General features: G+C 40.1%; 1 protein-coding gene and 1 pseudogene across 1 annotated transcript in view; one reads left to right on the top strand and one right to left on the bottom strand.

Annotated features, from left to right (window-relative positions):
* DLGAP5 (DLG associated protein 5) overlaps positions 1-14,710 on the bottom strand; it is a 38,346-nt gene extending 23,636 nt beyond the window's left edge. The window contains exons 1-9 of the mRNA XM_060167176.1: positions 14,609-14,710; positions 12,251-12,489; positions 9,735-9,928; positions 6,099-6,161; positions 4,563-4,647; positions 4,370-4,489; positions 3,209-3,273; positions 1,096-1,370; positions 217-341 (exon numbers count right to left, since the gene is read on the bottom strand). Of these exons, the coding sequence (XP_060023159.1) occupies positions 217-341; positions 1,096-1,370; positions 3,209-3,273; positions 4,370-4,489; positions 4,563-4,647; positions 6,099-6,161; positions 9,735-9,928; positions 12,251-12,488 (1,165 nt within the window). The 5' untranslated portion in view covers position 12,489; positions 14,609-14,710. The remainder of the gene's footprint in view (positions 1-216; positions 342-1,095; positions 1,371-3,208; positions 3,274-4,369; positions 4,490-4,562; positions 4,648-6,098; positions 6,162-9,734; positions 9,929-12,250; positions 12,490-14,608) is intronic.
* Positions 12,641-12,901, top strand: LOC132530066 (large ribosomal subunit protein eL43-like; annotated as a pseudogene).
* Positions 14,711-25,468: the final 10,758 nt, after the last annotated feature.

Below are 25,468 nucleotides of genomic sequence, written 5' to 3'. Positions count from 1 at the left end.
TTCATCTCCTCAAATTTACATTTATTTCCCCCCATCTTCTCAGTCTGTATTCCTTATTCCAACTCTTTCTCTCTCCAGATATCTTTCCCCATGTTTTCCCATCTCTCCTGACCCTGAGATCGCATCCCTGAACTATATGTTGAAAAGGGCTCTAAACAAATGTCTGATAAATCACAATCCAGAAAAGCAAGTAAAAAATTAATTAAAATACAATACCTTTATTCCAAACTGTTAGAGAACCCAAAGGACATTGTAGTTTACTTGAATCTTGATGTACTGTCTTGGCAGAGAAAGTTTTACATTTTTGTGCCAAGATTTCTTTTGTTGCTACAGTCTTATCACTAAAAACAATAGCAAAAAAATACTTTATGAAACATGAGCCTCCTATATCTAACTGAAGGATTTCAAAATGATGTTACTTTTTAAAAACCTGGGATTTAATAGAAATATGTTTCTATTTTTTTTTTAATGTGTCTTTCTGGAGGGGAAAAATTTAAACACCTAGAGTGGAATGTCCATCTTTACTAATTATAATGAGATCCAAAGACTGTGAAGATCTCCTCATGGAACATAAGCGCTCATAGTCTTGGATGCTGCTGAGCAGTTTCTAGTAAATTTGCCGCCAGCCAGTCTTTGCAAAACAACCTTGCTGTTTCTCTTAATGATTCCAACTGATTTTCCCCCCACTTTGCAAGTTAATTATCTTTGGCTTTAGAAGTAGTTTTTCTAAAGTAATACTTGGCAAAAAAACAAACCAAAAAAACCCCAAACCATGTCTGAACTACAGTACTATAGAAATCTCTTCCTTCTAAACATTTATTTCTAAGTATTATAATAAAGACACTTATAAAAAGCAAAAAAACACAAAGTGTACCATGAAAATAATGATAAAAACAATGTATAGGAAATACCAAAACTGTCAAATACATTACTGTAGCCTTCTGAAGAATTTTTTTAAAAGACCAAAGTTTCATGATTTATAATTAATATAATTTACTAACTAAATATTAACTTTTAAAAAGCACAGGACAAATCTAAGAAAGGCATTTGTTAACCATCTTAGCAAGGAATTCATTATTAACATTAAATTCTTACACTTCTGTGTTTAAAGGGGTCCAGGTATAACTGGGTGTCAAGAAAGCACTGGCACTTCTGGGAGTCATAGGTGTTACTTGATAGGTCTTCAGACCATCTAGTGGCTGAAACATAAAATCTTTAGGTGCAAAGGAATTCTTCCCCTTCATTTTTGCACTATTTGTCTTAGATAAATTTTCCATTTTTGATAAGACACCATCTGGATCCATTCCAATTGTTGTACTGGTTTGTGAATCCAAAGTACTTTCTTCACTATCAACTTTAAAAGAAATGGCCTAGATGGGAGGAAACAGAATGGAGTAAGAATTTCTCTTCTGGGGATATATTCAAACCAATTTTTACAGGCCTGAAAATATGAAAGTTGAGATATGTGTCCCTTGTGCATAATTTAGGAGAAAAAAATAAATACAATTAAATGTAAATATGGAATCAGTAGCCAGCTAACTAAACCACTGTCATGATCCAGAGAGACACAGAACCAATCCTCATTAAAAGGACTAAATAATAGGTTTTAAGTATTAAAATTAAATATATGAAAACTAAGGTGGAAAAATTACCCACCTAACAAACACCTACCTTTTTATTTAAATTATGTTGATAATTACAATGGTTGAGAATCAGAAATCCAATGTTTATTGGATGACTACTATTGTCAAGGACCAAATCCTCTTTTAAAATCACCTTGATTATAAATAAATTTATCATGAGAAAAATATTTTTCAGTGTGACGACACAGTGAGATTAACCATATAAAATGTGCTTATTTTCTCTGTCAATTTAATTATTTGGTTTTTTTAAAACTGAGATATAACTGACATATAACATTATATTAGTATCAGGTGTGCAACACAATGATTTGATATTTGTATATACTGCAAAATGATCTAGACGATGAGCCTAATGAACAACTGTCACTACACAAAGTTACAATTTTTTTTTCTTGTGATGAGAACTTTAATGACCTACCCTCTTTGCAACTTTCAAATATACAACACAGTATTATTAACCATAGTCACTATGTTTTATAGTGAATCCCCAGGACTCACTTTGTAACTGGAAGTTTATAACTTTTGACCACCTTCACCGATTTCACCCACCCATATAAACATAATTTTTAGAGGTTTTTACATTTCTGATTTTTAATTTTTAGTTAAGAATCTAGCCACATTTCTTATACTTTGGCATAACTTTTTTTCTTTTAAAATAAATTTATTTTTGGCTGCGTTGGGTGTTCATTGCTGCACACAGTCTTTCTCTAGTTGCAGTGAGTGGGGACTACTCTTCATTGCAGTGCATGGGCTTCTCATTGCAGTGGCTTCTCTTATTGAGAAGCATGGGCTCTAGGCACATGGGTTTCAGTAGTTGTGGCATGCAGGCTCAGTAGTTGTAGCTCGCGGGCTCTAGAGCTCAGGCTCAGTAGTTGTGGTGCACGGGCTTAGTTGCTCCACAGCATGTGGGATCTTCCCGGACCAGGGCTCAAATCCGTGTCCCCTGCAGTGGCAGGCGGATTCTTAACCACTGCGCCACCAGGGAAGTCCCTAACTTTTTTAAGGTTAAGGAACTGTGTAGCATGGATTATAAAACAAGGCATTGGGGCCTCAAAATTGTGGCTCTTTTTTGAAGACTCTACCATGTACTATGGTAGACGCTATCAGAAATGTTAGGTTATTTAATTCTTAAAACTACTCCATGTAGGTATTACGGGTTGGAGATGGGAAAACAAATTCCTAAGTTGTCCAAGGTTATATAGCTAATTGGAAGCAGAGACAATATTCAAACTCAGGCCTAGCTGAATCCAAAGTCAATGCATTTCACCCTACTCCATCCTATCTCTTAGCTAGTTCCCACATGCAGGTTTCGGTCAGCTGTGTTTTTATCACTTTTCTCTATTTCCTGTTAATCAAATTATGCTTTCTCTACCTATAAAACTCTGAGGATAAGACACCTGAAAAACAACAGTAAATCCTCCTGATGCTTCTTTATGGTTCAAGAGATTTTAACACATGTTGTAAGTTATCTTCTTGAAGCAGTTCTATAGGCTTAATTTCAATTTTATGAAAGTAGTAGTGAGATTTTCAAAGTACCTAGAAATAAACAGATGTTTATACTCTACCTTGTCAGGTTTTGTTTCTATCTTTTTGGCAGGTCTTCCTTGATTTGGTGTTTCTGCTTCATTAACTAAAATAAAAGTGAAATAAGCCATCCATTTAGACTAGATAAAAAATGCTGCATTAAAAGTACTAGGTAATTTGGGAAAGGAAAACAGGCAATAGGAATGTATATCAAAGAATTTTATGATTAAAAGTCACATTATAAAATAGGAAAAAAATAGATGAAATTTCCTGCCAAGTTTAGGCCATCTGTTTTCAAAACAAAAGTGTTAAGGTATTTTACCTTTTGCCTCTGAATATCAAATATGTATTTATTATAGAAAATTAGAAAAAAATTTAAAAAGCACAAAAACAACAACAATCAAAAATTTTACCCAAGCTTACACTACTCAGTGGTAATCACTATTGACACTTCAGAGTACGTTTTCCCAGTTTTTTCCTATGTTCACATTCATATACATATTTCAGAATTTCAATCATACTGTTCAGAGTTTGAGCTGATTATCTTTGCCCACTTAATACGAACCATGTCATTAAGTGTTCTTTCATACATTGTTCTTAAATGGTTACATTGTATTCCACCAAATGGATGGACTGTAACTTATTGGGGCCATTAATTTTTCACTTTGAAGCACTGCTTATACCAATTCAGTACTTAAACATTTGAGCACCCACGGGGATATCAGGGCACAAAACCTATCTTCGGGAATTAGAATCTCCATTTCCTCCTCTCCTACTCAAAGAAGAACATGATGATTTTAAAAATTGAACACAGGGGCTTGCCTGGTGGTGCAGTAGTTAAGAATCCACCTGCCAATGCAGGGGACACGGGTTCGACCCCTGGCCCGGGAAGATCCCACATGCTGCGGAGCAACTAAGCCCGTGTGCCACAACTACTGAGCCTGTGCTCTAGAGCCCAAGAGCCACAACTACTGAAGCCAGTGCGCCTAGAGTCCATGCTCCGCAACAAGAGAAGCCAATGCAATGAGAAGGCTGTGCACCACAATGAAGAGTAGCCCCCGCTGGCTGCAACTAGACAAAGCCCGCGCGCAGCAACGAAGACCCAATGCAGCCAAAAATTAATTAATTTTTAAAAATTGAACACAAAGAACCTTAAGTACCAAAACATCCTAGCTCAGTCACTGATCAAGAAATGTTCTTACCATTAGTAGCCCTTGTCACTGGCTTTCTTGCTGTAGTAGGCGGGACTGTTCTGGCAATCTGCTTTGCTGCTTGAGTAGCCGATCGAGTCATTCTCACTGGTGGCATTACAGGTTGTATAGCTGTGGGAACAAATAATAAAATCAAATGTTTGTGGTAATTTTAAATTATTGTTGTGGCAACATCAGAACTTACCTTTTTTCTCTTTGTCCAACACTTTCTTTTCAGAAGCCTGTCTTTGACCAGGTCGGATTGCTGGAACATCACTCCCATTATCAATCTATTCAAAATATTAGGTACTATGTGATTTAATTGCATAATGAACCAAACCACCACATTTTTAATGTGTAAATTGACCCCTCATCTGAAACCTGATATTGTAAATGACTCAGCAAAAAAACCACTACCCCAAATAAAATGAGATGAAGAAACAAGTTTTCCATTATATACATTTCCTTACAAGCTTTTTCAGAAACCTAGAATTTAGAAAATGCTAATAACCTAAGCTATTAAAAAAATAACTGACTATAATCTTCTGAGACTCCTTAAACATACCAGGCATGTTTTCAATTCAAGACCTTTGAATTTTGTCTAGAAAATTCTTCTCCTGGAAGAAAGCTCTTTCCCACAGTTCACTCTTCTATTTCCTTAAAGACTTCATTTAAAATGCCACCATCTGGGAACTTCCCTGGTGGCGCAGTGGTTAAGAATCTGCCTGCCAATGCAGGGGACACAGGTTTGAGCCTTGGTCTGGGAAGATCCCACATGCCACGGAGCAACTAAGCCTGTGCACCACAACTACTGAGCCCACGCACTGCAACTACTGAAGCCCGCATGCCTAGAGCCCGTGCTCTGCAACAAGAGAAGCCACCACAATAAGAAGCCTGCGCACTGCAACAAACAGTAGCCCCTGCTCGCAGCAACTAGAGAAAAGCCTGCGCACAGCAATGAAGACCCAACACAGTCAAAAATAAATAAATAAATTTATTAAAAATAAAATAAAATGCCACCATCTCAGTGAGGCCTGATCAAAATTCCACCCTACACCTACTTCAAAACTCCCCACCTCCCTTCTTCTTTTTTTTTAATCTCCCCCATAATACTTAATACTTTTGGCCATCTGACACACTATATAGTTCTTTTTTTAGTGCTATCTCTCATGTAAGCTCCTTGAAAACAGGGAATTTTGTTTGTTTTGCTCAGTTATATTCTAGAGCCTAAAGGAACATGGTAGTGACTCAAATTCATTGAATACATGAAACTTAGCTTCTTCTCCTGACAAAGAGGCATACTATTTCCCTCTTTGCCCACTTGACTTTATTTTAGTAATCCTCCTAATAAGCTTATCCATAACCGTGTTTTGAAGACCCAAAAGTTTATAACACTCACCCTGTATGCTTTATATCCCTATCTGCACTTCATGGTGACATGGGATGCATAATAGAAGCCCGGTAAACAAACAAACAAAAAAGAGTGTGGCACAGAGCTTAGTATAGATCTCATAAGGGATGTCTGCGCAAAGAATATTTTAAGTGACTATTTCCTTAGCATCTAGCCAAATCTGCTCTGCCACCATACCAAAACAGTGATTTTGGTAGTACTATCGACTCTAGTAAAATAATCACTACGCTTGAAGATGGTATTAGATTAAAAATAAATTTACTTACTCTGAGGAAAAAAAAGTACAATTTGTCATTTTAGTAACAATGACCTACTAACTATCAACCTTACCTTTGTCAGCTCCATTTGGTCTTTGGCCTTTGACCTTGTAATCCGTACAGAAGATGGAACAGCCTTAAAACAGTCAAAAGAAGATAAAGTTAAAAAAATAAATAAACTGGCAAAATTTACTTCCATGTTTCATTATGAAATAAAGTTTCCATTTTAAAGTTAAATTTTATCCTTAATAATTTATGGCAAAAAGAGACTTGCTAACTTAAATTAATTTTTTTTTAATTTAAATTTTAATTTTTTTCGGCCGTGCCGTGCAGCTTGCGGGTCTTAGTTCCCCAACCAGGGATTGAACCCAGGCCTCTGGCAGTGAAAGCACTGAGTCCTAACCCCTGGACTGCCAGGGAATTCCCTAAGTTATTGTTTTTTCTGGTTCTGGCTTGATTTAAATTATGTTTAAGTTAATAACTTCAAAACTTACCCATATTTTTCAATGAGGAGAGAGAAGAAATTTCAAAGCATATTTTCCAAGTATTAGGATCCTCATTAATGTGATTAGCTAGACATATTTAAAAGGGGGTAGATGAACAAACTAGAGTATTAGGATCTTTTGTTTTCTGTTTATGAAAAGATACTGTACAGCTTACTTCCCTAGCTTTGACAATTTGCCTTCAAATCTCATGATTATACACCTGTCCATTGTCAGTAAGAAAATGGAGACCTAATCACAAAATGTGAAAAAAATTTAGCATGAGAAAGACCAATTAAAAAATTATAAGGTATTTATCAACTCTGTAAAATTTCTTAAGAAACATAATCAGGGACTTCCCCAGTGGTCCAGTGGTTAAGAATCCACCTTCCAATGCAGGGGACATGGGTTTGATCCTTGGTTGGGGAACTAAGATCCCACATGCCACGGCGCAACTAAGCCCGTGCGCCACAACTAGAGAAGTCCACATGCAGCAACGAAAACCCAACGCAGCCAAAATTTAAAAAAAAAAACAAAAAACCCACAACGATGTGTCTCTTGTTCCTCCTACACATATTTTTAAGATATTTTAAAATAGTTGTTTACAGTGTAGACCAATGATTGGTATCTACATATTCCTAAAAAGACAGCTTAAATCTAATCCCAAGAGGTCTTCTTTGATGTTCCTCCAAATATAAGCAATCTATCCTTCCTCTAATATAAAGAACATATTTATCTGTATCTTTCCACCATGAACTACAGTTTATTAATTTTGGTCTCTTCTACAGTGTCCTAAGATCATACAGTGTAAATAAATCAAAGATCTGTCAAATGAATCATTGAGATTCATGAAGCCTAGAAAAACAAGCAATATCTTCGGCCTTTATATTATTCAGTTCTTATTTAAATCAGGAATGAGTATACAGTCAATGAGATCTTTTATACATATCTTTAAATAGCAAATCAGGGATTTCCCTGGTGGCGCAGTGGTTAAGAATCCGCTTGCCAATGCAGGGGACACGGGTTCGAGCCCTGGTCCGGGAAGATCCCACATGCCGCGGAGCAACTAAGCCTGTGCGGCACAACAACTGAGCCTGTGCTCTAGGGCCCACGAGCCACAATAACTGAGCCTGCATGCCACAACTACTGAAGCCCGCGCGCCTAGAGCCCATGCTCCGCAAAGAGAAGCCACCTCAGTGAGAAGCCTGCGCACCACAATGAAGAGTAGCGCCGGCTTGCTGCAACTAGAGAAAGCCTGCACAGAGCAACGAAGACCCAACGCAGCCAAAAATAAATAAATAAATAATAAAATAAATAAATAGCAAATCACCAGTGACTAGCAAGTTTACAAATCCAACTGATCTGTTCAAACTTCATCCTCCCTGATTCACTAACCATTCTCTTTAGATCACTCCTCCTTTAGCTTCTATCCTCCATTTTAGCTCTGCTGCCACTCTGACCAGTCCTTTTCAGCATATCACTGCCCACCTAAAGGTGTTCTCTAGACCTCACTCTTTCATAATTTTATATACCCTAATTGGAATGGTCTCATTTAGTCCTACAGCTTAAGTGTCCATTCATACTCCCAATATCATATCCAAAATCCACATCTTAGCATGGATCCCCATCCTGATTTCCTAATTTTTATTCCCAACTGCCTGATGTCTAGATGGCCCAAATAGGATTTTTTTTAAAAAGGGCATTAATATTCACCCACTTAAGCTTTTCTTGCCTTCCTCATCTCTTCTAGCAGCAGCAAAATTTGTATTATTGATCAAACTATTATCTTCAGAATCATCATCTTATCTCTAACTTTTCAACTTCCTCCACCCTTCACCATCTACTTGGTCACCAGTCCTATCAAATTTATCTCTTAAGATGTCTTACATGACACCTGTTAGAATGGCTATTATCAAAAAGACAAGAAATAATAAGTGTTGGTGAGGATATGGAGAAACAGGAACCCCTGAGCACTGTTGGTAGGAATGTAAATTGGTGCAGCCACTATGAAAAACAGTATGGAAGATCCTCAAAAAATTAAAATTAGAACTACCATATGATCCAGCATTTCCAATTCTGAGTATTTATCCAAAGGAAATGAAAACACTAACTCAAAAATATATATGTATCCCCATGCACGTTGCAGTATTATTTACAATAGCCAAGACTTGTAAACAACTCAGGTGTCCATCACTTGAGTGAGGTGCAGGGTAGGTGAAATGGGCGAAGGTGGTCAAAAAGTACAAACTTCCAGGTTTAAAATAAGTAATTCCCGGGAATGTAATATACAGTATGGTGCCTACAGTTAATAATACTGTATTGTATATTTGAAAGTTGCTAAGAGAGTATATCTGAAATGTTCTCATCACAAGAAAAAAAGTTTTGTAACTATGTGTGGTGATGGATGGTAACTAGACTAACTGTGGTGATCATCTTGTAATGTATACAAATAATGAATCATTATGGTGTACACCTGAAACTAATATGTCAATTATATCTCCAGAAAAATGATATCTTAAACCTATTTCTTTTTTTTGGTTTTTCGTTTTTTTGCGGTACACGGGCCTCTCACTGTTGTGGCCTCTCCCGCTGCGGAGCACGGCTCCGGACGCGCAGGCTCAGCGGCCATGGCTCACGGGCCCAGCCGCTCCACAGCATATAGGATCCTCCCAGACCAGGGCATGAACCCGCGTCCCCTGCATCGGCAGGCGGACTCTCAACCACTGCACCACCAGGGAAGCCCCCTATTTCTTCTTTTTAAACAAATGTCTCAGTCCACTTATCTCATCTCACCTATTCTATAAAGAATATTCACAATATAAACTCACAACTAGTCTTCCTATCTATAAATGCTTCCCTTTCTAGACTATAATCCTCAAGTCCAGCCTAATCTTCCCTGAGTATTACTTTGATAATGGTACAACCTCGTTTATAAACCTCCCTTGACTCTCCATATCCTAGAGGATAAATGCCAAATACTTTGGTATAGCATTCACTGTTCAGCCTGGCTCTACCAGCTGTCCTAGTTTTATCCAATCTCAACCTAAATATAGCTACATCAAGAGACCCTGTTTTCATCTTCTGAGTTACTATTATGTCATTCCCACCTCCTACCAGCTAATTAAATGAATAAAGGGACTCGGGGAAATGGTTATTTTAGTCATCTAATCTCCCAAAGAAAATTCCAGTTAAAAGGAATATATATCAAGTTAGGATACTAAACTTACCTTTTTTGGCTCAGCTTTCATAGTACTCTGGTTTGAGAAAAGAAAACTAGGAATATCAGGTCTATAAAGACCCACTTTAAATACTCCTCGTTTAGCTTTCTCTCTCTGCTCTTTCAATTTTTGAAGCTGCTTTTCTTCTTTGTATTTTTGGAGCATTTGCTTTCGTTGATCACCTAGAATAGCTTTCACTGACTCTAAGTAGGAAAAAGAAAAAAAGAAAAATACAATATATAAAACATTTCAGATAAAAAGTTAGGCAAACAACTTCTAACTTCAACTGTTGCTAAGAAATGCTTTTAGTAACTTCTTGTTAATTCCTTAGCACTTCAAGTTATTTCCACCCCTATTTTAAAATTCCTATTTCTTTCACCTTCATTTGTTCAAATATATAACTGTTTACTATATACTAGGCATGTATTACTTCATGTTTAAATTAATTAGCTTCTATGATAGTCAGCCTCCAAGCTGACCTCCAGCGATTCTCACCTCCTGGTAGACATGCCTTGTGTCATCCCCTCCCGTACTGAATAGGGCTGACCTGTGTAACCAAGAAAGTACTGTGGAAATGATAGAGAATGACTCCCACAACTAGGCCATTAAAGACATCACAGCTTTTGTCCTGCTCTCTCTTGGATCCCTTGCTCTGGGGGGAAGCCAGTGGCCACGTGGAACCTTAAGGAACTCAAGCGGCCCCATGGAGATGTCCACATGACAAAGAACTAAGGCCTCCTGCCAAAAGCCAGCATCATCTTGCTGGTAATGTGAATGAGTCACCTTAGAAGCAGATCCTTTACAATAATCAAAACAGGGACTTCTCTGGTGGTCCAGTGGTTAAGACTCCCAATGCAGGGGGCCCGGGTTCAATCCCTGGTTGGGGAACTAAGATCCACATACCACAACTAAGCCTGTGCACCGCAACTACTGAGCCCAGGCACCACAACTAGAGAAGCCCATGTGCCGCAAGTAAGAAGCCTGCGTGCCGCAACTAAGACCCGGCGCAGCCAAAAAAAAAAAAAAAAAAGCCAATGTCCTTATAATGATGGCCCTCAGGGCTCCATGGGAGCTAAGCTGTTTGCCTTCTCCAGCCATGCTTACCTACTTGCTTTCTCTGGAACATACCAGACCCACTCCCACCTCCAGGTCTTCGCAAATGAGGAATAAAAGATATTCTAATAGCATATTGACAAGGTTAAATTTTGTTTGAAAGATTTTGGTCGAGGAAAGAAGCATTTGAGAGGGTATGAGTAGAGGAAGGTAATGTCACCTCTTCTCAGACAGAAAATGTCTAGCTCTTCCTTCAAAGGCCATCCTATATAATCCTACGACCCAGTGTTCATTTTCTCTGAACTCCTAAGAGATGTTATTCTTTACTCTATCCCCCTCAACCACCAACCCACTTCCTTTGACCTTCAAACATAAACTGATCACTTCATCTCAAAAACAAAAAAGTACCCTATGACACTTTAATCCAATTCCTTTCTCTCACTTTCCTTTAGAATCACAAAAATGACAAATCTGGAAGAAATAGTTTAGCCCAACCTCCCCTTTTACAGAAGCAATTAAGCTGAATATGTTGAGTGTCTTGTACGTGTCACACATTACACTGGTTCTGGAAAAATGATAAAACTGAAGTAGTGAACACGTAAAACAACTTGACATCTCATTTCTTTCTCTATAAAACTTCTAAGACTTCATCTTTCTGCCATTTCTTCACAATTTATCCTTGCTTTATTTCACTGCAATCTAGCTCCTAGTGCCTGTTATATAAACACAACTAAATAGGAGTCCAATAAGTCCTTCCGATTAAATGCATGTCATTTCCCAGTTCTCTTCCTTCTTTTCTATAGCATCCCTTGCCTTCTAAGACATCCATTTTTATTATTTTTATCTCTTGCTGAGATCATTCTCTTTTCTGGTTGGTTCTTTCCCTACTAATTACCCCAAATCCTTTTGGGCAAACTACAGGGATGAATCCTTTGCTCTTCCCTCTAAGAAGTGTTCCCATTGGCAAAGTACCCTTACTTCATGGATACTTCAAATCAGTTCTATTTTTATGTCCCTTATCAATTTATCTTGTCAATATTTATCTTATCCAAGCTCCAGAAGTAAGAACTTTAGGATTCCTGTAAGGCCATATACGTAAAAAGTGTTATAATACTCCATAGGTGAATGGCTTTAGCCTAGCTAGGACGTCCACAGCCTTTACTTGAGTGCTTTTTTTTGGGGGGAGGGGGGCACGCCAGGCAGCCTGCAGGATCTTAGTTCCCCCACCAAGGATCAAACCCGGGCCCCTGGCAGTGGAAGTGTGGAGTCCTAAGTACTGGACCATCTGGGAATTCCCAACACAGCCTTTACTTGAAATAGACAGTATTTAGTTGTAGAAAACACCAAGTTATTTATTTAGAATGGCATTTCAAAACTCCATTCTTCTGGTCAGGGTTGTTTTTAACCTCAGGTATTAAATCAACTTTTATTCACTCTTCAAACACTTGAAATTACAATAGACTTTTACTTACTTGGCTTGACATCGGCCTTTTCTGGAACAAGCTCATGAGATATCTCATCTAATTCAAGAAGAATTCTACCTTCCAAGGTTGGAACGTTGACATCTTTCAAACCAAAGTGTCTATTTCGTTCATATTCCTTATGTCTGTTTTCTTTCTGAGACAGTGATTTCCTATGAGCAATTTTAGTTCTAATCATGTCAGTACTTAATTGCTTTTTGTGTCGACTGGCAAAATGTGATGAAGCCATCCTATCAGGAAAAAGAGAGAAAGACCAACTTACGTGAAATTTCATTTGATTATTTAAAAAGTTAGGATTCCAGTTCACCTCCCACCCCAGAGTCTTCTGAAAAAAAAAAATTAAAATACAGCTCTCTGGGCTCAGACCTAGGTTGTGGCAACATGGCTAAACGCACCAAGGTCAGAATCGTGGGTAAATACGGGACCCACGTTGCCTCCCTCAGGAAAATGGTGAAGAAAACTGAAATCAGCCAGCATGCCTAGCACACTTGCTCCTGTGGCAAAACCAAGATGAAGAGACAAGCTGTGGGCATTTGGCATTTCCTGCATGAAAACGGTTGTTGATGGTGCCTGGACCTACAACACCACTTCTGCCGTCACAGTAAAGTCACCAGAAGACTGAAGGAACTGAAGGACCAGTAGAAGGCCACCATTTGAAACATTGCTAGCCTATAATAAATGGGTTAATTTACATAATAAAAAATACAAAATGGAATAAATATGTGACTGAAGAGTGGGAAGGAGGTTATCAAAAGATAAAACACTACTACCTATTTTGAGGTTCTGAACAGGAACTTGCTTGACAGATGAAGTGAAGCCCAGGAAGCTAAAGTCCAGAATATAAATAAGAGGGTCTAGGCTTACCATAGAGAGCACTGCAAAATAGAGTAGGAAGTAAAGGTGAAAATAGGGATATAGTATACAGAATAGTTTCCTTAACTTTCCCCTGGTGATGAACGCAGGCAGGCTAGCATTTTTTCTCAAGCCAAAAAACAAAACAAACAAAACACACAAGATGCCTATTAGGTAGGTAGGAATGATAAATAGGCAGTTAGATATACGAGATTGAGAAAAAGAAGGTGTTTTTTTGGTTTTTTTTTTTGCGGTACGCGGGCCTCTCACTGCTGTGGCCTCTCCCGCTGCGGAGCACAGGCTCCGGACGCGCAGGCCCGCGGCATGCGGGATCTTCCCGGACCGGGGCACGAAGCCACGTCCCCTGCATCAGCAGGCGGACTCCCAACCACTGCGTCACCAGGGAAGCCCAAAAAGGGTTTTCAGAAGTACCATGGTGATGCAGAAGGTGACCACCTAGAGGGGTGGGATAGGGAGGGTGGGAGGGAGGCTCAAGAGGGAGGGGATATGGGGATATATGTATGCATATGACTGATTCGCTTTGCTGTGCAACAGAAACTAACACAGTATTGTGAAGCAATTATACTCCAATAAAGGTCTATTTAAAAAAAAAAAGATACAAGCACACTATACCTTCAACAACAAGAAGAGCGTCCACTAGAAAAATGCAGATAAAAAAACTGCACAAGAAATGCAACAAATTAAAATGTTGTATTATTTTAGGTAATCAAGAGTATAAAAACATGAGAATTCATCTGACCTGGATGCTAATAACATTCTCCTTTAAGGGCCCAGGGGAAGTGACAAAGGACTGTGCTTTTTTAATCAAGAACTCTCCTCTACTATTTGATTTGCCACTTCCCGCAAATATTAAAGAAAATTAAAATTACGTACTAGGTATTTAAAAACACAGCATAGAACTATACACGGCAAATAGAGAGAGAGAGAGAGAGAGAGAGAGAACTAACACCGAAGGCATATTTAATTATCGCCTAAACCCTAAAAGGTATTTAGTATAACTGCCGTTATACAGATGAGCTAAACTAACTGCCCACATTTGCACAGCTAAAAGGTAGTGGAGCTGGAATCTTAAGCCAGGCAGCCTGGCTCTTCACACACATCTAAGTTCTCTTCTTTGGCTGACTGGAGTTTCTTCCAGCTTGAAAGTCTAGAATGCCTTAGTTTTGCTTGCCAAGGTTGTCAACCCAGGCGTTTTTAGTTGTCATAGAACCTGGAAAGAGCCACTGGAATAATCTTGGGGCCCAAAGCCAATAACGCCCCGGTGGTGAAATGATGCTGCTACACAGATCATGGCAACAAATATTTACTCTTCCGAAGGACTGCGTCATCAGCTTCGGGAAGGACAGGTAACACGGTCCTAAGAGGAGCCTCCCCTGAGCGGCGTCCAGCTCGCAGCCGCCGGTCCTCCGACCCTTCTAGACCTTCTAGAAGGAAGCGGACCAGCGCCCTCCCCCCAGCTCCCCAGCATCCACCTACCTGAGGCAGCTTCTAGCGTGAAACCTCAACCAAACTAAAAGTAAAGGAACCCTCTGGGCCTGGAAGACCACCGTCGCCTCCGAAGAAGGAACGCCTACAAGACTCGGCAAAATTCAAACTTCCCACACCGAACTTCTGATTGGAGGTATTTTAAGCAACACTTCCTGTAAAAGTACCCGCCTCTTCCCTTCGCCGAGGCTTACGATTGGTTAGCTCCTTGCTATGTTTGAATTGATTGAAAGGTGAACGGACCGTTCAAAGGGTGGCTGTGAGCTGAATCAATGGGCGGGTCCGCGATGCGATATTGATGAGGCGGGGAGCGGTGGGAGCACTGGGGCTGGCGGGGAGCTACAATGGCCGGCGGTTGAGAGGGCGCTACGCCTGAAACCGCCCTGGAGTTCCCGGGGCCTCGCGGGTATCCGAGAAAAGACCGAGGAACTCGGACGGAGGAGAGGGGACTCAGACTCTGAGTCCTTATTTGATTACGTAAATCCAGCAGAGCTTATTGGAATATTTTCTTCACTTAACGTTTTAAAGAAAGGGCTTATTACCACATCAAATTTCTTCTTACATCTTTTACTGTTACCTTTCAGCGTTACCAGTCTTTTTTTTCTCGTCCTTTTTTTTTTCTTTTTAAATAGAGGTAAAATTATCCAATACAGTGAAAAGCATAGTTTTTTTAGTATATGATTTGATGAGTTTTGCTAAATGTAAACAGCTGTGTAACCACCACCCAATCAGGATATAGAGCATTTCCATCACCCGGTTCTCTCAAGCCCCCTTCCAAATCTCCCACAGCTTAGACAATCACTCTTCTGATTTCTATCACCTTAAAAATAGGAGTGGTAGTTACTCTTGTCTGCCTTCTTTCTCCCAGTGTAATGTTTTCGAGATCCATCCCTACTGTTATGAATCAGTCGTTGTTTTTATTGCTGAAAAGTATTCCATTGAATAATTTGCTTATCCATTCTCCTGTTGATGGATATTGGATTATTCCAATTTTTAGCTATTATGAATAAAGTTGCTATAAACATTCTTGTACAAGTCTTTTTGTGGTCATGTTTTATTTCTCTTGGGGAAATGTAGGTGTGGAATTTTTTTTTTAACTGAGTTCTAATTAACATACAGTATTAGTTTCAGGTGTACAACATAGTGATTCAATATTTTTATACATTATGAAATGAGCACCACAATAAATCCAGTTACCATCAGTCACCATACAAAGTTGTTACAATATTATTTACCATATTCTGTGACATTTGTTTTATAACTGAAAATTTTTGCCTCTTAATCCCCTTCACCTATTTGGTCCTTTCCCTGACACTCCCTCCCTGGGCAACGAACAGTTTGTTTTCTGTATCTATGAGTCTGTTTCTTGCCGCGGACCAGCCGGAGGAAGAGGATTTCACCGCCCAGGGTCAGAAGGGAAGGGGTAAGGAACCGAAGCAGTACCGACGAATGGGGTCAGAAGGACCAAGACAACTGATGGTGACAAGGCAAATTTTATTATGCTACAGTTGCAGATTATATAGACTAGAAAAAGGGAAGTTGGTTGCCAGATGGTGGTTTACATCATCTACAGACTGTCTCGGCTTCAAGGTTAACTTCCCTGGGAGAAAACCCAGAATTATCCAAAATAACCTGCACGTGCAGGGGGGAGACAGCTTTGCTTGTCTCATTTTACATTCTTTCTGATCTCTGGGCCCTGGTGATTTAGCTCCCATGGAACGAAACAAGGAGGGGAACAAGTAGGGACAGTCCCTTCGAGCAGTGGCAGCATGCCTGGCATGTCCACAGCTTGCTCTCAAGGCTGACCATTTCCCACAGTTTCTGTTTTGTTTGTTTGTTTTGATTTTTATATATAAATGAAATCATATGGTATTTGTTTTTCTCTGTCTGACTTATTTCATTTAGCATATTACCCTCCAGTTCCATCTATGTTGCCACAAATGGTGAGATTTCATTCTTTTTTAATGGTTGAGTAACATTCCTGTGTGTGTGTGTGTGTGTGTGTGTGTGTGTGTGTCTTTGTATACTACATCTTATTATACCACCGACTCATCCATTGATAGACATTTAGGTTGCTTCTATATTTTGACTATTGTAAATAGTGCTGCAATGAACATAGGGGTATATATTTTTTGAATTATGTTTTCATTTTCTACAGATAAAAACCCAGAAGTGGAATCACTGGATCATATGGTAGTTCTATTTTTATTTTTTTACGGAACCTCCATACTGTTTTCCATAGTGCCTGCACCAGTTCACATTTCCACTAACAGTGCAAAAGTGTTCCCTTTTCTCTACATCTCTACAGTGCAAAAGTGTTCCCTTTTCTCTACATCCTTTTCTCTACATCTCTACATTCTCTACATTTCTCTACATCTACATCTACAACAACACTTGTTGTTTCTTGTCTTTTTGATAATAGCCATTCTGACAGGTGTGGGGTGGTAGCTCATTGGGGTTTTGATTTGTATCAATATTTCCCTGATGATAAGGGAGGCTGAGCACATTTTCATGTGTCTATTGGCCATCTATATGTCTTCTTCGGAAAAATGTCTATTCAGGTCCTCTTATTGGAGAATGGTACTAGAAACCAAGATCTGGACAGTAGGTGTGCTCCTTGCTACTAGGGAGTTTCTCAGCTGATAGGGTGAGAAAGTAGACTAACATATGTATATACAGATCTATAAATATTTCTATATGTAAACATCTGTACCTACATTAAGCTAATCGTGAGTTCATGCTGATGCCTCCAACTCTAATCCATTACCACATGGATCATTCTAGCCTCCTCCCCTTGCTTATCTGTAACCTCCCACCCTAACAGTAGAAAACCTGGCTCTGTTGGTTGCCTTTGCATTTTCTTAGCATCACTGGTGAGCAGAGGGTTTAAGTTTGATGAAGTCTAATTTAAAATATTTTTCTTCTATCTTTCGTGCTTTGTTTCCTCTCTAAGAACTATTTGCCTACCACAAGATCATAACGTTATTCTCCTATGTTTTTGTTCTAGAAACTTGGTAGTTTTAGCTCTTATGTTTAGGTCTGTGATCCATCTTCAATTAATTTGTGTGTGGTATCTTCAATCTTTTCTCACTTTTTTAATACATTGTCCAGCATCACATGTAAATAAAATCCATGTGTATAGCTGTTTGTGGGAAAAGTTCCCCCTGCAAAGCCTCAGATGATTTTTTTGAGTTAACTATAACTAAAGCACTTTAGTGCATTAAGAAATAATAAAGCAAAGCATAACATATGGAAGGACACAGCATTGCACGTTCAATCCGTTTAGCAGCAAGGGTGTGATTGGCAGCTTTGGTGAGAATTATTTCAGCTGAAGGGTGGCGGCAGAAACCATACTGCAATGAATTAAAATTTCATTAGGAATTACTGAAACACAGGCAGAGAGTATAACTGAGGAATTAGCAGCTTTAGTGATGGAAAGGACTTTGAAGATGACTGACTTGTACAAGATCCCACAGCTAACTAAGTAGCAGAATCAGGACTCAAACTGAGGTATTTTCATTTTCCTGGCTGGAAACATAGCTTGTTTCCGTGTTGATTTGAGAATGGAAAAGGGCATAGGCTTTGGGGTCAAATGGATGGCATTTAAAATGGCCACTTCACATTGACAAGTTTTCTGTACTTCTCTGAATCTCCATTTCCTTATCTACCTCTTAGGAATGTTAGGAAAATTAAACGAAATAATTAGTTCCTGTTCCGCTTCCTACAAGATGCTGACAAAGTAAAGTTACTAGCTCCTTCCCCCAAGATCAATCTCAGAGGAGCTACAGAGAGAAAACAAAAAACAGAAAACAGCCAAGTTACCTAGTAAACACCCAAATACCAAGGAAATAGAAAATTCTGGGGCAATATGGCTGTTCTGAACTGGTGTTTATGGGATAATGCATATGGCATGGGGCATAAGGCAATGGAGGATAAAATATGATAGAAATTGTTTGGCTTTTGTGTCATCCCTGCTATTCTCTTGGGACAAACTGCACCTACTTCTATATAGCAGCAGGTACAGAGAGACAAACAGATATTTTAAGATGAGCAAATACCTTTGAAATATTTGTTGTTGTTTAAAAACTGCTACGAGCAAAGGAAAAGGAGAGCATATATTTAAACTAACCTAGAATGAAACACTCTAGATAATAAGATATGGAAAGTGGAAATGAAGGAAAAACAAGGGATATGAAGATGTCATAAAATTCTTGTCTACTATATCATTTTTTAAAGTAGAAAATATGAAAAAGGTGAGATAAATTGAAATTACAAATTAAGATGATAGAAAAAGTTACAAAGATATCAATAATTATAGTAAGTATAAATGAAGTAATCTCACCAGTCAGAAGATAGATGGGATTTTAGAAATCCAGACATATTCTGTTTAAAAGACGTATGCCCAAAGCGCATGGATATAAAGAATGAAAAATAAAAGGATGGTATATACTATGTCAGGCAATAACTAACCAGAAAAAAGCTGGTACATGTTAGGGGTGGAGACGTTCATGGTGGAATGATAAAAGGTTCAATTTACCAAGCTAGAGCAGTCTGAGACATGTATGCACCTAACAAAATAGCTTCACAGTAGATGAAACAAATATTTATAGCGCTACAGAAAAAAATGGATAAATCCACCATTATTGTGAGCAATTCAATACACGTCTCTCATTATTGATAGGCCAAACAGACAAAATTTTAGCAAGGACATATGGAAGATGTCAACAAAACAATTAACAACTAGGCCAGATAAACATCCAACAATCAGAGAATACATATTTTTCTCAAGTATACATGGAACAGTTACAAATAATCATATATTAGGCCATGAAGAAAGCTTCAACAAATTTCAAAGCATATATGTACAATAAAGTTAGTCACTGAGGGACTTCCCTGGTGGCGCAGTGGTTAAGAATCTGCCTGCCAATGCAGCGGACACGGGTTCGAGCCCTGGTCTGGGAAGATCCCACGTGCCGCAGAGCAACTAAGCCCACGCACCACAACTACTGAGACTGTGCTCTAGAGCCCGCGTGCCACAACTACTAAAGCCTGCTCACCCTAGAGCCCACGTGCTGCAACAAGAGCAGCCACCACAATGAGAAGCCTGTACGCCACACGGTGAACGGGGGCTACTCTTCATTGTGGTGCACAGATTTCTCATTACGGTGGCTTCTCTTGTTGCGGAGCACAGGCTCTAGGCGTGTGAGCTTCAGTAGTTGTGGCTCATGGGCTCTAGAGTACAGGCTCAGTAGTTGTGGCACATGGGCTTAGTTGCTCCGCGGCATGTGGGATCTTCCCGGACCAGGGCTCGAACCCGTGTCCCCTGTAATGGCAGGTGGATTCTTAACCACTGTGCCACCAGGGAAGCCCTGCCAAAACTCTTTAATGCTGACTCCAGGCACTTCTAATTATTTCTGTCCAAAGGAACCTGTGGTGTGTCTTACTTGTAACAGCATCAAATTTCAGGGAAGAGCTTTGAAAAACTTCTTTATAGTCCCTTTATGCTGTCAGGGATGTACTTGGAAGATGTAGACGATAATGTCTCTATTTCACAATAATGATAGAATCTCTGCAAAGGGGAGGAAACTGGGCTGATCAGCCGTCCTGAGCTTCGATTTAGGGTAGCCGGGCCTGCCCTGCAGCTGAAGAGAAAAACTGGAATCTAAGAAAATCGAGAGTACTTTTAGCGTGGCAGAGAATTTGTGGTACAAAAAAGGTGGGATAGGATAAGAAAGAACTAAGGATATCGCATGCCACAACTACTGAGGCTGTGTGCCACAACTATTGAAGCCTGTGCACCTAGAGCCCGTGCTCCGCAACAAGAGAAGCCACCGCAGTGAGAAGCCCGCGCACCACAATGAAGAGTATCCCCCACTCACCGCAACTAGAGAAAGCCCGCGCGCAGCAACGAAGACCCAACACAGCCATAAATAAAATTAAAGAATAAATAAAAATTTTAAAAAAAGAACTAAGGATAATGTGAACCTATAAAATCTGCTTTCACTAGTTACCATCAAGGGCATGGTGATGAGAAAACTTGTTCTCTAAAATCATGGACCTGACCTATCCAACATGGTTGCCACCAGCCACATGTGGCTAAAATGTAACTAGGGTGACTGAGGAACTGAATTTTAAATTTTACTTACTCTTAATTAGTCTAAATTTGAATTTACAACCTGATACCCGATTCAGTTATTAGAAAACTCAAGTATGTTTGGAACAACTTTGGTCCGTGAGTACACTTTTTCAACTGTAAATTTTATGACATCTAAATACAGATAAACTATTGCAATGAAAATCTAAACTCAGAACTGAGATCTGCTATACTGGATTTTGGAGACTTCGTATGAATAAAAGAAAGTGAGATGTCTAATTTAACTTTTTTTTTAATATATTGATTCTGTATTGAAATCATATTTTGGATACATTGTGAATCTATTGAGTTAAAATATATTACTAAACTTAATTTCACCTGCTGTTTTTAAAAATTTATTTTTATTTATTTATTTATTTATTTCCGGGAAGAGCTTTATTGCTTCCATGATGGATGCCCAGGATGGCTGCCACAGCCTGAGTGAGGTCCTTGAGACTCACTTCCCTCTGGTCCAGGTCCAAGGACCTGGCAGTCTCATTGCTGAAACTCAGAACAGCTGCCAGGTTGGTCACTCCAGGCCTCAGGCACAGTCCTAGGGGCTGGTGGCAGCTGGGGGGTGGGGCCCATCAGGCTGGGCCAGGCCTCACCTCCCAGGCTCTGAAGTTCTCTCTGCTCAAGCCCGGGGCATCTTGTTGGCTTAAAGGATGGCTCCAGGGTTTCCCTGTGGGAAAGCTGGGGGCTGCTGAGTGGGAATATCCCATCTGCTTCCCAAAAAAGCCAAACTGTGTCATGAGCTGGAGTGGGCTGGCCTGAGATCCTGCCCCCCTTCCCGGAGCCCGAGAGCAGGCTAGTCCTGGCACTCCCACTCTACAGGAAGCCCACTGGTTGGGCTTGAGGGGCCCTTCAGTGGGTCTCTTTCCGCACTGCCAGTGGACCAAACTTACATCTCCAACCTTATTGAGAAATAAATTAGCCCTACCTTCCCCCCACCACAAATGCACAAAATGATAATACTCTGAACACTGATTGGAGAAATGATTCTGGCAGCAGCCTTGCTGCCTAGTGTCCACCTCCTGCATGCTGGGCATGGCCAGTGGCCTCCTGGTCCTCTGGCTTCGAGGACACAGGCTGAGAGGGAGGCTGAGAGCTGGTGTCCGAGGCTGACCTCTGAGCAGACACAGCTCTGGCTGCCCCACGAAGGCCTCGCCACTCACCCGTTTCTTTTTAATGTGGCTGTTAGAAAAATTTTAATTGCGTGTCTGGCTCACATTACATTTCTACTGGGAAATGCCATTGTAGTTTATGAGAAACTTCGCTGTCTGAAATATCAAGGAAAATGGAACGTCTCACTCCCTGTGGCTTACTTTGACACAGGGAAGGAGCCTCAATTTCCAACCCAGGGATTCAGAAAAGAGGTTTTTAAATGGTAGTTTCCAAGAAACAGGTAATCAGACCAGAATATGTCTAACAGAAGTTTAAAAAATGTTTGCAACAGGAGGAGGCCAAGGCCATGTAAACAATGTTTCTCCTCAGGCTGTACAATTCCTCTCCTTTGGAGTGATCACTGCTTTCTTACCAGTGACATCGCCTGCTCTGCTTTTGCTTCCAGAACAAAGGTGACAGAGAAACCTCAATTGCTAAAGTGCCCCTGTTCGTGACAGCACCAGTCCACAGTGGATCCCCGCTTCTTCTGCTCCCTCCTCAGCACTACTCAGCACTGGCCCATGCCCTGAGGTAAGCCCCTCCCAAGTCTCTCTTGCCCAGACATCCCAGGATCCCCGGGAGAGGCTGCATGCTCTCTTGCAGCAGCAAGTAAATTAACCAAACTTAAACCACAAGTGTGTTCCCGGTGGTCTTCGTCTGATGGGCTTTATCTGTGGACCTCTTGAAGTGGAGTCTTGAAATCTTGAAACTGGATTACCAAAAAGGAATGAATCATTCATTGATTCAAGAAACATTTATGATGTAAAGGGTGGAGTTTTAGAGTCCAGCCAACCTGGGCTGAGTCCTGGGTTGCTCAATGTCTGTTCTCAAACTTCATTGATGCAGGTTCTATCAATACCTACTTGGTAAGTTTGTCGTGATGATTAAATAAAATACCCTATCTGAAGAGCTCAGCAGAGCAGCTAACGTACAGCGAACACTTAAAAAATGGTTGTTACGGTTAGCTGACCACAAAGGGGAAAAGTTAGGATGAGAACCAAATCCTGTGGACATTCCTGTGTTCTCTGGACCAGCCCTGCTTCTGACAAGGCAGGGAGAGGGGTTTGGGTGGCAAATGGAATTAATTAATTAATTAATCAATTTGCCTGTAACAGTTAAAGTTGAAAGGAGAGTGAAAGGGCCTCTAATCTCCACTGGAATTAAAGGGTGAAGGAATTACGCACAAAGGCTTCTCCTTTTCTGTTTTCCCAGGTTTTAAAGATGCTTTTACTTTATATGCTTAATAAACTTTTTTTTTAAACATCTTTACTGGAATATAATTGCTTTACAATGGTGTGTTAGTTTCTGCTTTATAACAAAGTGAATCAGCTATACATATACATATATCTCCATATCCCCTCCCTCTTGCTTCTCCCTCCCACCCTCCCTATCCCACCCCTCTAGGTGGTCACAAAGCACCGAGCTGATCTCCCTGTGCTTTGCGGCTGCTTCCCACTAGCTATCTATTTTACATTTGGTAGTGTATATCTGTCCATGCCACTCTCTCACTGCGTCCCAGCTTCCCCTTCCCCTCCCCATGTCCTCAAGTCCGTTCTCTATGTCTGCGTCTCTATTCCTGTCCTGCCCCTAGGTTCTTCAGAACCATTGTTTTTTTAGATTCCATATATATGTGTTAGCATAAGGTACTTGTTTTCCTCTTTCTGACTTACTTCACTCTGTAACTTAATAAACTTTTAATGCCTAGTGGCTCCAGGGTCCATGTAAACCAAGCCTGGGATTAGCAGGCTACCAAGATGAGTATAGCATAGTGTGGAAAGAGTATGGGCTTTGGCTCCATAGCTTTGGGTTTAAATCCCAACACTGCCACATTTTCAATCCATAGGTTAAAGGCCACATATGGCCTTGGACAAGAGACTCAATCCTTCCAGAGCCTCTGTTTGATAACACCTTCCTCATGGAATTTTAAGATAAAGATACATTATATAAAATACTTGGCAAATAGTAGATTTTCAATGAATGGTACTTTAAAATAATAACAGTGACAAAAATAAGAATAATAACAGTATCCTTGAATCTACCAATAGAAACTATGCGCACTTCTAATTAAAATATTGAGAAATAAAGTGCAAGACGTATTGCTATCAAAAATTAGTAGGAATGACAAAATTAACGTTAGTTGGTCAAAATTATAAACTGGTAAGGTCTTTCCAGAAAACAAGCATAAGAGGGCTTCCCTGGTGGCGCAGTGGTTAAGAATCCACATGCCAATGCAGGGGACATGGGTTCGAGCCCTGGTCCAGGAATATCCCACATGCCGCGGAGCAACTAAGCCCGTGCGCCACAACTACTGAGCCTGCACTCTAGAGCCCACAAGCCACAACTACTGAAGCCTGCATGCCTAGAGCTCCGCAACAAGAGAAGCCACCGCAACTAGAAGCCTGCACACTACAACAAAGAGTAGCGCTACCCCGCTCACCGCAACTAGAGAAAGCCCGTGCACAGCAATGAAGACCCAATGAGCCAAAAATAAATAAATAAAATAAAGAACACTACCTAACACCATACACAAAAATAAACTCCAAATGGATTAAAGACCTAAATGTAAGACCAGACACTATAAAACTCTTAGAGGAAAACATAGGAAAAACATGCTTTGACATAAATCACAGCAAGATCTTTTTTGGCCCACCTCCTAGAGTAAAGGAAATAAAAACAAAAATAAACAAATGGTACTTAATTAAACTTAAAAGCTTTTGCACAGCAAAGGAAACCATAAAGAAGACAAAAAGACAACCCTCAGAATGGGAGAAAATACTTGCAAGTGAAACAACAGACAGAGGATTAATCTCCAAAATATACAAACAACCCAATCCAAAAATGGGCAGAAGACTTAAATAGACATTTCACCAAGGAAGACATACAGATGGCCAAGAGGCACATGAAAAGATGCTCAACATCACTAATTATTAGATAAATGCAAATCAAAACTGCAATGAGGTATCACCTCATGCCGGCTATTATCAGAAAATCTAGAAACAGTAAATGCTGGAAAGGGTGTGGTGAAAAGGGAACCCTCCTGCACTGTTGGTGGGAATGTAAACTGGTACAACCACTATGGAAAACAGTAAGGAGATTCCTTAAAAAATTAAAAATAGAATTACCATATGACCCAGCAATCCCACTACTGGGCATATACCCTGAGAAAACCATAATTCAGAAAGAGGCGTGTAGGGCTTCCCCGGTGGCGCAGTGGTTAAGACTCCGCCTGCCAATGCAGGGGACACGGGTTTGAGCCCTGGTCCGGGAAGATCCCACATGCCGCGGAGCAACTAAGCCCGTGTGCCACAACTACTGAGCCCGCTCACCTAGAGCCCATGCTCGGCAGCAATAGAGGCCACCACAATGAGAGGCCCACACACTGCAACGAAGAGCGGCCCCTGCTCACTGCAACTAGAGAAAATCCTGCGCACAGCAACGAAGACCCAATGCAGCCAAAAATAAATAAACAAACAAACAAATAAATAAATAAATATATATATTAAAAAAGAGAGAGAGACATGTACCACAGTGTTCATTGCAGCCCTATTTACAAC

This window comes from Lagenorhynchus albirostris, chromosome 1 (assembly GCF_949774975.1).
Source record: "Lagenorhynchus albirostris chromosome 1, mLagAlb1.1, whole genome shotgun sequence".
NCBI lineage: Eukaryota > Metazoa > Chordata > Mammalia > Artiodactyla > Delphinidae > Lagenorhynchus > Lagenorhynchus albirostris.
Note: the sequence above shows the minus strand (reverse complement) of the source record. Positions and strands in the feature narration are given on the sequence as shown.